Source organism: Babylonia areolata, chromosome 23, assembly GCF_041734735.1.
Source record: "Babylonia areolata isolate BAREFJ2019XMU chromosome 23, ASM4173473v1, whole genome shotgun sequence".
In the NCBI taxonomy this organism is placed as follows: Eukaryota; Metazoa; Mollusca; class Gastropoda; order Neogastropoda; family Buccinidae; genus Babylonia; species Babylonia areolata.
Window position 1 is genome coordinate 45816341 of NC_134898.1, and position 14929 is coordinate 45831269.

Consider the following 14929-nt stretch of genomic DNA (forward strand, 5'->3'; position numbering starts at 1 on the left):
GAAAACGGAGCTGCCGACAGCAGTGGAATTCGACACAACAGCAAATATGAAGACTTGCTACGACAGCAGCTGCAGCACAAAGATTCCCTGGATGCCAATCTTGAAAGTGAGTTGACGCTGTCCCAGAAAGCGGAACAGTTGTCTGGTGGGAGTGGTTCTAAGCGCCTCACGCCAGTTGGGGACATTGACAAGGAGCCTTTTCAGGATGGCTACAGCTCTTTGCCTCCAGGCAACAGTGGTGCTTTTGACTCCAGCCTTTTGGCTCGCAGTTCAGAGCGACACACACCACAAAATCTGTTCTCAGGGTCAGCCTCAGACCTGAGGCAGGATTTCGAAACAGACAGACTGTCCACAAAGTCAGCGGAACTGGCTTCCAGTCACCAGTCCTTTGGAGACTCCCCGGCGGGTGATCCTGTTCTGGGCAAACCTCCGTCCAGAGCAGGGAGCGAACTCTCGGGCGGTGTCGGGTCGGGGCGTGTGACACCCAAGCAACAAGATTCCTACGAACCTCTCGGTGGATCTCGTCCTGGATCAGCAGGTATCACATCCATGGACAGAAGGATCGATGACGTTCTGGGTGGATACGGTTCACGCTCATCATCAGCGCGACAGTCACTGACCAGAGAGCCCATCGGCGACGTCTTGGGAAACGAAGCGACCCTGACCAGCCCTGCCCGATCCTTGGCCTCTGGTTCAGCAAGGCAAACTCCGGAGAGAGACGTTGGTGTGCTAGGATCCAGCAGGAGCACCCCTCAGAGGGAGACGGTTCCTTCAGCTCTGCGTGGCAGTCAGGAACGTCTCTTTGGCAGTCAGGAGCTGGCGTCCCTGGGAGAGGCCCACTCCTTGCCTGGCAGTCGGCCCCTCAGTCTGTTGGGAAGTCGGCCAGGCAGCGTCGCCGGCAGTGGTCAGCAAGGGGGCAGCAGTCGAGCCCAGAGCCTTAACAGCCTCACCAGTGAGCAAGAGCTCTCCCAGTTTCTGGATGCCAACAACAGTCACTCCAGCGCTGGGAAACGGTCCGCTGCCATTTTCGACACCCACCCTGACGAGTCTAGCCTCTTGCCCCCCATCATGCGAGGAGATCGTGACCGACCCTCCAGTCTGCCTGCGCACGCCACCCAGTCCCCCATTGGTGCAGACAAACGCACCTACACCCCCCCAGACACCACCTGGTCCCCCTTGGCAGCCGGAGGGTTTGGCGACCCAGGGTTCCAGCGGGACCTGCCGCCCAGAGCCACATCCAAGTCGTCGCTGTCATCACGAGCCAGCAGCAGGACTGTGACACCCGTGTCTGCTGCAGGTGACAGGGAGGTCAGTCTAGATATATGTATACTATAGCCAGGTTTTGTTACGTTTTTTTTGTGTGTTTTTTTTTAGAATTTTAAGACAAACAAATATATAAACTCATCTTTATGTCAGAAAAAGTACTGTAAGCATATGGTAATGTACACACACAGACACACACTCAGGAAAATACAAACACACAGCCACACGCGAGCACACACACACACACACACACACACACATACACACACATAAATAGAGAGAGGGCAGGAGAGAGATATTTTAGCATGTGCACACATTTATAATGTGCATAGATTTGTGTGACCACAAATATGTATACAAGCCAAGATCATACTGACATACAGTGATACATACTTTTTTTACATTCTTACAGATATAATATATATACATGTATACAAACAGATAGTAAAACAGACACAGAACAGACCAACAGACAATGGGTGCTCCTCAGAGTTTATGAACTAAATCAAAATGATCACAAAAAAGTAATAATATTAAGCAAAATAAAAATGCATAAAGAATTGAAAATAGACCTACATTATCCTTTCACAGAATGGTTTTCAATATAATTTCATCATGTGTGATAACTGAAAGACTGGCTGCAATATCCAAACTACAGGGAGGTAAGATAATCACTTGAATCTAGTTGTCGGTTTGTGTGGAAATCCCCTCCACCCCCACCCCCACTTCCCCTGATACAATTGGCCATCAAATGTACAGTTCTGATTCCATTCCTGCCGCTGAATAGGGATCCAAATCAGCTGCTGTAAATAATTGATGGGTGTCCATTAACCAAGAAAGCTAACAAAGCTTTAAGCCTTTCACTTCCGAATGCCGATATATCTGCGGTTTAGGGGTAACTGCAGTGAAGGAAAGCAACATAATTGCACTTGGTTGGTGTGTCTAATATGTTTGCTAATACTTTAGCATCATTTCCACCCATAAGAATTAAGATAAACAGATTTGCTAATATTACCTCTTTTTTTTTTCAGAATATTTTGTATATTTTTTTCTAAAAATCTTGAGTTACCTTCCCATGATTGGACTGTCAAAATTGAACTTATTCATTTTCCTTAAAGAAAACTTTTATACTTTTAAATATTTTTTAGCATTATTTTCTTTTTTGTGATTTTGTTTTAGATGTTGGTGATTATTTAAAATTTTGCAAAAATTACAAATAGTTCCAGAAGTCAAATTATCAAGAGACACCAAAGAATGTGAACATTCAGGATCAGACATTTATCAGTTCTTGAAAGAAAAACAAGACTAGCTGCTGCTGATTGAAGCAGCTGGCTCGCTCAAACAGAAAAATGCAGTGAGGACATTCTTTGGTATATTGCTAGCTGTACGTGCCTTGCACCTGCTCGGTGAAAAGCTATACAGCTGCGTCCGCCCCAGCCTCGCTTGCAGGCATTCCATGCCCCACTTGCAACTGCTTGTGTGATTTGGGCTTTGGGCTCCGGAGTCACATGCATGTCCACTGATGATGGCACAGCTCACTCCCATCCTAGGTTCCCACTAGAAAACCATGGAAAAAAAAGAATTGTCCATTTAGTTCATCAAAGTGATTGTCTGGTTTGTTCTGTGCACATGCAGAGCTCATAGTACCATCAGATATTATCCATATGGGAAAGATGACTCTGATTTAGTCCATGCACACATCCAGACATGTGATAATTTGTAAATTTACAAATGGCACCACTTGCAAACTGTCGTCTCTTTCATCTTTTCCATGAATGTCTTGTTGCAGATTTTTTTGTTCTTCTGAAAAATTGGAAAGATACATAAGAAAATGTGTGTGTGTGTGTGTGTGTGTGTGTGTGTGTGTGTGTGTGTGTGTGACTCACCATGTGGGCATAAGCCTTGAAAAGGTTTTTGTATTTATAATAGTGTCTGTGTATCCACGTGCATACATCATAACATGTATAAACATGAGGATGCTTGCATGTGTGCATATGAGGATGTGAAGGGCACAAAGTGTCCCAGTTGTTTTAAAAGCTAGCTGCTTAACTCTCTCTCTCTCTCTCTCTGTGTCTGTGTGTGTCTGTGTGAAGGTGTGTGTTTGAGTATGTTTATGTGTGTATGTGCTTTTGCATATACTCATTCTTCAGTTATGCTGTTGACAGTTTTGACTTCGTTTAATTAAATGCCATGCTGTGATTGTTACTAAATTAAACACTGAATGTTCATCACACCACTAAACAGGACAGCGCCAAAGTGCATGACCTCGAGGAGACTGTGGCGACCTTGCGGAAACTTCTGAGCAGTCGTGAGGCCGAAGTTCACGAACTGTCAAGTCAGCTGCGAGACTTGAAAGACATCAACCAGTCTTTGAAAAATGACCTTGACCATGCTCGATCCAGGCGTGTTCCTTCAGGACCAGAAGATGTAAGAGAACATACGTTTTTTTTCTTCTTTCTGTGCACTTTGTTTTGGTTTGTATTTGTATTTTTCTTTTTTTTGTCACAACAGATTTCTCTCTGTGAAATTCGGGTTGCTCTCTCCAGGGAGAGCATGTCGCTATATGGAAAGCACCACTCATTTTTTTTTTTTGTTGTTGGTATTTTTTACTGCTTGCAGTTTTATTTGTATTTCATATCTTGAGAAGTGAAAGTCATAATGATGTTTTCCTAGCTTTCTGCTAGGCAGATATATATATATATATAGAGTCGGTACACTTTATCTTACATCTCTTTGAATCAGGGCTGTGCCTCTGTGTGAATGCCTGGTGTGTAAGCCGTTTGATTTGTCACAGTGCAAATTTCTGAGCTATGTAAATACTTTGTTATTATTATTATTATTATTAATTGATATTATAGTGTTGAAAAATAGATCATTTTTAAGATTTAGATAGGTGAAAAACATTTCAAAGATGGGTATGGGGGCAGCGCGGGGGTAGGGAGGTACTGTTTTGTGCTCTGATCAGCAAAGCGTGGAGAATTGAAGAGAAACAGATCTTTTGATGCATGTATGGCTGCGTGCTGGTTTACTGATTGTGGCACATTTTATATATTTTTTTCATTTTTCAGTCATTTGCCTACTAAGTACTATGTATCATTCACTTTATGATATTTTAGTGTATTTACTTATTGGTTTACCTTGTTTAAATGTCATCTGATTTTATGTTAATGTTTTACACAAACCTTCACTTTATCATATTTTAGTGTACTTATTGGTTTATCTTGTTTCAACGTCATCTGATTTTATGTGAATGTTTTACACAAACCTTCATTTTATGATATTTTAGTGTATTTTCTTCTTGGTTTATTCTGTTTAATTATTTCATTTGATTTTATGTTAAGGTTTACACAAACCTTCACTTTGTCATATTATAGTATATTCATATATTCAGTATTTGGTTTGTCTTGTTTAATCATTTAGAGTAGGATCTCAAGGGCTGACCAGGGTGTTGGATTTATACAAAGGTCAGACATTTGTTGCTTTGTGTTCTTTCCCCCACAGCATAGTGTGGCATATGTTCATGGATCAGTTCCAAGCTTCCGACACCTTGAAAGTGAAAGTTAAACTGATGCCTGATGAACTTAAAAAAAATAAGAATTATCGATTTATTTGTTGACTTATTTTGTTTAACTCGTTCTACCTCACAGTATCATGTCTGCTACAACTCCCCTGGACCGGCCCTACATAAGACCACTGCAGTAAAAAGTAGTGTTGCTTTCAAAAACAGCAAAAATCAGTGGAGATTAGTTGATTTATTCAGTCAAACAAAGCTTCATTTTCATGCTTCCGGAATCTGTAAACGGCTCAGAATGCCAGCTATACCAGCCAAGAATCAACAAAATTTGAATAGTGTATTGGTACGACAATACTCACACCAGGTCCACAGGTGAAGTAATCGTGGTACAAGTTGACTCGTACCTGGAGTAGAATGAGTTAATGTAGTTGGACCGTCAAAATGACTGAATTATGAATACTCCCGAAAGCAGAGTATGGCTGCCTACATGGCAGGGTAAAAATGGTCATACACGTGAAAGCCCACTCGTTTACATACAAGTGAATGTTGGGAGTCGCAGCCCATGAACGAAGAAGAAGAAGAATGATGAATTTGTGGGCTTGTTTTGTTTTACCCAGATGGAGCGTCAGTACGAACAGCTGCTTCAGGAGAAGGAGATTCTGGCAGGGGAGGTGGTGAAGCTGCGTGACCGGTTGGAATCCACCAGGGGTACTGGGGTGGACAGCTTCTCCACCCACAGTTCCACGTCCATGCAGAGAAGGATAGGTCAGTGTCATGGTCAGACGTTGAAAAGGCAGGGAAGAGAGAGTGGGGTGGTGTTGTGGTTGATTAGAGAATGTGTGTGTGTGTGTTGTTTGTTTGTGTGTGTGTGTGTGTGTGTGTGTATGTTTGTGTGTGTGTGTGTGTGTGTGTGTGTGTGTTGTTTATTTGTGTGTGTGTGTGTGTGTGTGTGTGTGTGTTGTGTGCTTGTTGTCTGTGTGTGTGTGTTTGTTGTGTGTTGTAAGTGTTTATGCATATGTGTGGCATGTGTGCGAGTGTAGATGTCTGTCTGTCTCTTTGACTGTGCAGCCCCCCCACCCATACCCACCCTTTTCCCCTCTCTCTTTTTTTTCATATATGATAAACCTGCATGGTGCTTTTTGATCTTGCAGATGAACTGGAGTCTCACGTGAGAGACCTTCGACACTCAAACGACTCCACGGCCCAGAAACTGCTGCGGTCTGAAAAGACGGTGAGGGAACTGAAGGAGGAGAACAGCAAGCTGCGGTCAGCTTCACTGTGCACACCGGACCTGGACGAGGACAGGGTGAGTCAGTCCATTTGAGGATTTGTCTCCGCACAGGGCTGTAGAAATTGCCACACAACTTTTTACTTATTTATTCATTTGTTAAAACCTTTTTTTTTTTTTTTTGCAGCCCTATCATTTGCACTGTTTCAGCGGCGTTAACTCATTCTACCACAGGTACAAGCTAACTTGTACCATGGTTACTTTTCCCTGTGGATCTGGTACGAGTATTCTCAAACCAATACACTATTCTGATTTCGTTTATTCTTGTTTTGTGCAGTTGGCGTTCTAAACTGAGCCATTTATGGATTCTGGAAGCATGATAACGAAGCTTTGTTTGACCGATTAACTCTTCTTCTTCTGCGTTCACTCGTGTGCATGTAGGCAGCCATACTCCGTTTTCAGGGGTGTGCATGCTGGGTATGTCCTTGTTTCCTTAACCCACCGAACGCTGACATGGATTACAGGATCTTTAACGTGCGTATTTGATCTTCTGCTTGCATATACACACGAAGGGGGTTCAGGCACTAGCAGGTCTGCACATATGTTGACCTGGGAGATCGTAAAAATCTCCACCCTTTACCCACCAGGCGCCGTCACCGTGATTCGAACCTGGGACCCTCAGATTGACAGTCCAACGCTTTAACCACTCGGCTGTTGCGCCCGTCGACCGATTAACTCAACAATCTTCCACAGATTTTCACCATTTTAGTGAACAACCCAACTTTTTACTGCAGTGGTCTTGTGTAGTGCTGGTCTAGGGGAGTCGTAGCAGGCATGTAGCTGTGGGGTACAGTGAGTTAATCCCATCCCGCTCATTCCGAGTCCCTCCCATACACAGCCACACCTGGTTTCGACTGTCACAGTCCCAGCATTGGCTGTCCACAGGGAATCATCGCCGGGAAGCCACAACACACCGGAGGAGACTGCGTGCTGCTGCTGAGTCTCTTTGGTGGTGTCCAGCCTGTTCTGATTTTAACATACTTAGGACACCAGATAACTTTTAAATGTCCTGGTGACAAATAGATAGAACCCCCGCCCCCCATAAAAACAAAACAAAAACAAAAATAAAACAACAACCCCAAAACATAAACCTTTTCTTGTCCCTCCTGAATTTCTACTTGCCTTGCCTAACTAAAGAGACGGTTAATGAAAGCAACTATCTGTAGAGTAATGACAAGACAGCAGACAATCATTATATAAGTAGCATGTTTTACAAGAAAAGATGATGTTATCGTTTCATTGCTAACATTAAGAAGAAATCAACTGCCCCACAGATTATTTTAAGTCAGATCTATGGTTTTTGTGTTGACGCGTGTTAATCATAGAACCTGCCTTGTCTCAGTGAAAAGAAGCCAGTGTTTTTTGTTTGTTTGGTTATATTGTAGTGTGAAGAGGTTCTGGTCTTTGCTGTAAAAGTCTTGGTTTAGTTTTACAGCCCTTTGTTGGAAAGAGAAACCTTAGCCTATCTGTTTGTCAAAAAATGAGAAAATTCAAACAGATTAGTCATTGTGTGTTATGCATTTATTTCCTGATAATACCATTTTCTTTGTTCTGGCATTAAACGCTTCAGCAAAGATAGGTCAGAAATCGACAACACTATATTTCTCATATCAGACTGACTGTGATTTAACTTTTCACAGTGAAACTTCTTCCACACAGCGTTATGAAATTGAAGGTGGTTTATTTTCATTTTCTTGTATGCTTCCTGTCCATGGAGCGTTATCAAAGTGATTGATTTGGAATTTTAACTGTCCACTTTCTGTCCACATAGTACATATTCTGTGCACAAAGCAGTCTATACATTGGTTCTAACTCCCCATACACGTTGTATGCACAGAGGGGTCTATGCATTGATTCTAACTCCTCCCTGTACACGTTGTGTGCACAGAGGGGTCTATGCATTGATTCTAACTCCTCCCTGTACATGTTGTGTGCACAGAGGGGTCTATGCATTGATTCTAACTCCTCCCTGTACATGTTGTGTGCACAGAGGGGTCTATGATTTGATTCTAACTCCTCCCTGTACACGTTGTGTGCACAGAGGGGTCTATGATTTGATTCTAACTCCTCCCTGTACACGTTGTATGCACAGAGGGGTCTATGCATTGATTCTAACTCCTCCCTGTACACGTTGTGTGCACAGAGGGGTCTATGATTTGATTCTAACTCCTCCCTGTACATGTTGTGTGCTCAAAGCAGTCTATACATTGATTCTAACTCCTCCCTGTACACGTTGTGTGCACAGAGCGGTTAATAAAGTGATTCTAACTCCTCACTGTACAAAACTGTACACGTAGCAGTCGATAAATTGATTCTAACTCCTCCCTATTCATGTGTGCACAGAGCGATTAATAAAGTGATTCTAACTTTTCCCTGTACATGTTGTGTGTACAGAGCAGTTAATGCGGTGATTCTAATTCCTCACTGTACAAACTGAGCACAGAGTGGTGAATACAGTGATTCTAACTCCTCTCTGTAGAAACTGTACACAGAGTGGTCAGTAGAGTGATTCTATCTTTTCACCATACATATTGTGTGCACAGAGCGGTTGATGAAGCAATCTCCTCACTGTACAAAGTGTGCAATAAGCAGTCTTTACAGTATACATTGATTCTAACTCCTCACTGTACATGTTGTGTATGTGTGCAGAGTGGTCGATTCGGGGACCGCCATCACCAGATAGAGGTGCAGCAGCTGAAGGAGGACGTCCGGACCCTGAGGGACAGGAACTACACTCTGCAGGATGAGATCATCGGGCTCAGGGAAGGCAGGGACCCTGGGACTAGGACTGGAGACCTCCGAAGCCGGGAGCCGCTGCTCAGAGATGCCCCTGGACGCGCTCCGCTGATGACCTCCAGCTCACGGGGAGGCGAGTGGTTTGTCTTCTCTGTCATGATTTATTTACTTATTTGCTTTCTGTTTTTATTGAAATGTTTCATTTTTGTTTTATGTTTATGTTGTTGTCCTGAAACTCTCTTGGCCAAGAGAGTTGGGATGTAACTTGGGGAAGACATTCTCCACTATAATCCAGTTCTAGCCCAGATAGTTGGGACAGCAGTTGCCTCCTCTGCTGTTGTGATGGTCATAGTTGGACACAACCTATCATACACATGTTGTTCACAAGCCAAGGGTAGGCTCTCAAGGCCTGACCAGTGTAATCAATTGTGAAAGTCAGGCATCTGCTCCTTTAAATTTTAAAATTTGTTTAAAATGTTAAAATGGTGTTCATTGCCAGTATTTGAAATGATGTTTACTGTTCTCACTTAACAACCGGTCACCACTCTGGCATTGCTGACAGATGAAGCGGGGCGCCCAAGACTCTCCATGGAAGCCTTGCTGCGGGATGGGAGTGGCATTCCGCCAGCCGACCACTCCCGCCCCAAGCACCTGCCAACCTCTGACCTTCCAGCCTCACCAGGACGCAGACTGGACCGAAGCTACGGATCAGACTCTTTCCCTGGAGTGTCTGCAAGAGACCCCCACCCGCGGGCACTGGACCGCAGCTTCGGGTCAGACCAAGGGATGCGAGAAGGGCTAAGGGAGACGAGCTCATACTCTCTCTCCAGGCTCGAGAACGGAGACAGAGAACGCAGTGGCGACAGAGCACTGAAGTACAAAGACTTTGTTGAAGACCGGGAAACCGATCTCCGGAGAACGTCGAACCGATACGACCAGCTCCGGTCACGACCCGACGGAGAAGTGTCGGAGAAGGTTCACGCCTCGGATGCTGGCAGGTATGGTGGGACTCTTTCAGCCGAGAAGCTGCGCTCGTTAGACCATGAGCTGGAGCGGGAGAGAGGGAAAAGCAAAGTGAGCATGTCTGCGGAGCGACTGAGGCTTCTGGAGGAGGCGGAGAGGAACAGAGAGCGGAGGGTGCAGGCTGCAGCCAGCACAGCCGGTCGCCGCACCGTGTCTGCCGACAATCACGTCAGCAGTAAAGGTGGGTGAGGAAACACTCTGCATGCAGTCACAGCCATAAGCAGCAGCAGTGGTAGGTAGGTAGGTAGGTAGGTGGGTGGGTGGATGGGATTATGAGCAGAAAATAGGTCAAGCATGTCATTGTCAGCATTAAAATAGGTTATGGAAGGACGTTGCTTAACTGTTTTATTGTCAGTGCTAAAATAGGTTGATGAAGGCAGTTACTTAACTGTTTCTTTGCTAGCATTAAAACAGGCAATAAGATAGGCGATTAAAGGAGGTTACTTAACTGTTTAATTGTTAGCACTAAAATAGGTTGATAAAGGAAATTACTTAACCATTTTGTTGCTAGCATTGCTCAAATAATGCTTGGCTTATCATCAATGTCATCGAATGCGAGCAAAAAAAGGGACTCTTGGTTAACGATCAGTACTGAAGCACATACAATTAGGTAAAAATTAAAAAAAATCAGTGTAAAAAGATGATGATCTTAATTTCTTAGTCTGTCTAGGTTTATAAAGCATTTTATGTAACAGTTCATCAAAATGTTTGAAGACAAAACAACAAGTTATCCAGCTTAAAGCTCAAGACATTTAAACCAGATTTTCATTCTGACAACAACAACAACAAAAAAAATCTTTACAAGTTACACATCATTAAAAAAAAAAAAAAAAAAAAAAAAGGAAGAGGAAAAAATATGTATTTGAGAAAAAGAAAACGAAAAATTTTTTCTTATATTACTTGGATTTTTTTATATTTTCAATTAGGAGAAAAACCGAGATTGAATAGTGTAAGAGAAAAGTTAAAAAAAAAAAAAAAAAGAAAAAAAAGAAAAGAAATCTCATGCAGGGATGGTTTCAATAAACTCCAGGATGATAAAGCTAGGCAAAGAAAAGGGGGAAACTGTTTTGATACATAATTCATTGACTGTTCAGCTTGTTTTGTTTAGTTTTTTGTTTACTTTATTTATTCATTTTATTGATATTCTGTTGCAAAGACAATACAGGGAAGACAACTCGAAACACTAAAACATAATGGGATATTATGTAAAGTTGTCTTTCATGGCTGCTTTAAATACAAGAATATATCTATCTATATATATCTATCTGTATAGCAAACATATGAACAGTTGTTTTGAAGATGATTATTTTAAACTTAAACTTCTCAGTTGCTTAATGCATATGTGTTTGCATTTGTGATTTTTAATTAGACTTGATAATCTAAGCAAGTTTATTATATAGCTGACTTTTGTCACTGTATTTTGAAGCAAGAAAATTGCATTCAAATTGATAATCAGAATCACAAAATACTTTTCCATGTTCGCATGCATCCAGTCTATTTCTTTGCCAGCCAGATTTTTTTTTTTTTTTTTTAAATATAATATATAAACTAACTGGTGATATATTAATACTTTCCTTTTTTTTCAAGACTTTTACCACTCGGTCAAAAACCTCTTTGGCCCAAGAGGGGAGGACAGTAAACGAGAGAAGTATTCTACTCTTCATGGTTCTCTTCCTTCATCCATGTGCACTGATAAATCCAGTGTGTCTGACCTTTTGGCCAAGAGTATGTCATGTATGGGCCTTTTGTGCAGTATTTTTTAAAGCTTTTTTTTGGTTTGCCCTCCCTCAGCTTTCCCCCACTTCTGTTGAAAATCTTTGCATTTGGTGTTGGAGTTTTTTTTGTTTTTTTGTCTTTTCACCACCAGATAAAAACATTTGATTAAAAACAGTTTTCTTATTCTTTAAATTGAAAAAAAAGAAAAGAAAAAATAAACAACAACAAAAACAAGATGCAGACAACACACACATACACTCCACACAACACAAAGACAAACATACAACTAGTTGACTCATTGCCATATTATCTTACCTCAAAAAGTGTCAAAGCAAAAAACAACAAACATACAAAAAAGAGCAGTGTTTTGCCTTGATGAGTGAAAGCACAACTGCTGAATCCAACTCAGACACATGTATGCATGTGTGCAAACCTCAATTTCAAACTCAGAAAGAAAAGGTGTTTAACTCTGTCCATACGAACGGCGAAAGAGACGACGTTAACAGCGTTTCACCCCAATTACCATCATCAAAATATTGCAAGCGGAAGGCTCTTATACTGAAGAGGTGAATGTTGACAAAGAATACCACAATTCTGACGACGGAAGCTAAAGGTTGGGTCATTCAGACACCCACTGGACATCCGAGCGGTCTGTGTAGAGGAGAAGAGAGGACTGGCCGTGCTGAGTGAGTTAAAGATAGAATACGGGTGGCTTGCCTGTTTCCAGCTACCAGTCTTTGAAATCACAGTAAGAGTACTGTGGTCTTAGACAGAAAGGCAGGGATTTCACACCTTGGGTTTTATCCAGTTACCAGCATATATAGCCTTTCTTTTCAGTCAGTTTGTGCTATGAAAGGAGACCCTTACGAACATTGATTAAAGAGACACACACACAGATATGTGCATATATGATATTTGTTTGACAAAGGTCTGAAAGGAGTGAAGAAAAAAGTACCATCATGCAGTTGCACACACACACACACACACACACACACACATGTGAGCGCACATGAATACTTAGCTCCTTAATAATTTTCTGTGGGATTTCAATAGGACTGGGATATTTCTTTTTCTAAAGTAGATTCTGTTTGTTTGTGTGTTTTTTTTTTGTTTTTTTGTTTTTTTGTTTTGTTTTTTAATAATAATACTTGATTATTCTCAATGAAAATGATGAAATAATTACTTGAACTCTAAGCATGCTGGTTGATTTTAGAATAAAGGAAACAATCTGGTGGTGACAAGATTTGAATATCAAAGAATAAAAAAGCTTTATTTTTGCTTGCCTCCCATTCAGTGTTTTTAATTAGTACCCAGATGTACTGCTTTTACTTATGCTCATTAACGCAAGTCATTGACAAGGATTTTTTATCTTCTTGGAAACTAAAGACAGTTTGTAGGCAGCTTAAGTTGTGCTTGAAAAGATTGTTTGAAGATGTTCATGGTGTATCTGTTTCACATGATTTGAAGTCTGTCAAGAAAGACTAAAGCTCTGTTTATGGGCTGATCACAGTTGAATGGAAAATATAATGTCTTCTTCTCCTCCCCTTACCTGTGAAGAGTCACCGGGGCACCACATTGTACTTTTCACCAGACTCCTCCAAGTCTGTCAGTATTTCAAAAGCCTGAGTCTCTGCTGATGGTTCTCCTGTCCATTCTCCAACGTTGTCACTTCAGTGGGTTTTTTTTTTTCTGTCTTCCCCTCCATCTCCCTCCCTTAACAGCTTATTGGATGATTGTTTCAGCAAGGCCATTGGATCTTTTTGGATGATCATGTGGCCCAATCTTCTGCTTGATACCCTGAAAACGGAGTATGGCTGCCTACATGGCGGGGTAAAAACGGTCATACATATAAAAGCCCACTCATGTACATACGAGTGAACGTGGGAGTTGCAGCCCATGAACAAAGAAGAAGTATTGCTTAATGTTTAGTATGTTGTGATACCCTCATTTTTGTGGTTTGGATTCTCCTTTTCAAATCCACTTTGACTAGTGTGGGGGTCTGTGTCTCACATGCATACAGGAAGATGGAATAATTATGTCAGTGCAGGCAGGAGCCTGATCTTGTTTTTCATAGTGTTGTCCTTCCATACGGGTTTCAGTATGGACAATGCTGATGTTCTCTTTGCTACTCTTTAGAGGATTTCTGATTTGGATCCTTCCATTGATGTTGGATCCCAGTAAGTGAACAGGTTGTGTTGTTGTGGCTGGCCATCGTCTTGGTCTTTTCAGTGCTGATTTCCGTTCCATATCTTGTTGATGTTTCATCCAGTGTTTTTACAAGCTTGGCTAGTTCTTCCTTGCTGCCTTCCAGACCATCAGTGTCATCTGCAGAGTGAAGGTTCATGATGGTTCATGATGGTTCATCCTCCTCTGCTGACTGTTTTCACATGTTCTTTAAGTGCATCTGTCATGCTTTCCAGGAATATGTTGATCAGTGTGGGAGATAGAAGGCAGCCCTGGTGAACTCCAGCAAAGTATGGAACCACTCTCCAGTAGCACCATGTGTGAGCACCACACTGGTTGCTTAGGAGTATTATTGCTGGATGGTATTGGTTAGCTTTTGCCTGATGTTGAAGTATTTCATTGTGGCCCACAGAGCCTCCTGCCAGACTCTGTCAGATGCCTTTTTGACGTCTGTGAATATGTGGTAGATTTCCCTCCGGCGTAAATATAATAATTATGATTGATTTAAAACAAGAAACACCACCAAGATTTGTCATGCACTCATGTCATTAACAAAAGTGTCGGCAGTTCTGAAAGGAAAGGGAACTTCAGTTAATGACAGGTTACAGATTTTTATCTCTCATTACTTACAGTGCAGACGCTTTTTTAAAAATTTGGATTTTTGTTGCATGCATACCCATTTGCCGTTTACTCCCCCTTTTCCAGTCCCCGTGCTTTTATTCATTTTGCTTTCCAGTCATTCATTCTCGCTGCATGTTAAAGCATCTCATGGTGGTTGCTGTCTTCCCTATTTTGCTTTTTTGGGGAAAAAAAAACAACAGAAAATGAACGCTGTATTTTGATTTTCCTAATGCAATCTTTCCGTTGGTGTGTTCCCTTCCCTGTTGTTGTGCTTGGTCTTCGTTGTTCTTTGATCTTTTCTTTTTGTGAGACTGTGGTACTTTGTTATGTTGTTGTTGTGTGTGATGATCAGAGAGTATCCAGAGTGTGAGTTTCTACTGGTTTGATCATAATACTTATATCAGCTTTGTCTCTCTCTCTCTCTCTCTTTCCTTCTCTCTATTTGTCTAAGTGTCTATGTTTGTGTAATAAAAGTGAAATGGATTTTCTGCAGTTTGAAGAAAAAAGACTTCTTATACTGTTCAGTGTTCTTTTACTTGCACAAAACGCATGCTGCACATGGGACCTTGGTTTTCCTTTATTTC

At 41.8% G+C, this 14929-nt stretch overlaps 1 protein-coding gene across 5 annotated transcripts in view; it reads left to right on the forward strand.

Moving 5' to 3' along the window:
* LOC143298360 (uncharacterized) overlaps positions 1-14929 on the forward strand; it is an 88276-nt gene that overhangs the window by 54985 nt on the left and 18362 nt on the right. For 3 of the 5 annotated variants that reach the window (XM_076611255.1, XM_076611256.1, XM_076611257.1), the window contains 7 exons: positions 1-1308; positions 3508-3690; positions 5395-5542; positions 5929-6083; positions 8715-8934; positions 9364-10005; positions 11412-11558. The exon at positions 1-1308 is cut by the window's left edge and continues 137 nt beyond it. In XM_076611255.1, coding sequence (XP_076467370.1) covers positions 1-1308; positions 3508-3690; positions 5395-5542; positions 5929-6083; positions 8715-8934; positions 9364-10005; positions 11412-11558 — 2803 coding nt within the window. The remainder of the gene's footprint in view (positions 1309-3507; positions 3691-5394; positions 5543-5928; positions 6084-8714; positions 8935-9363; positions 10006-11411; positions 11559-14929) is intronic. The other 2 variants (XM_076611258.1, XM_076611259.1) reach the window with 2 other exon arrangements.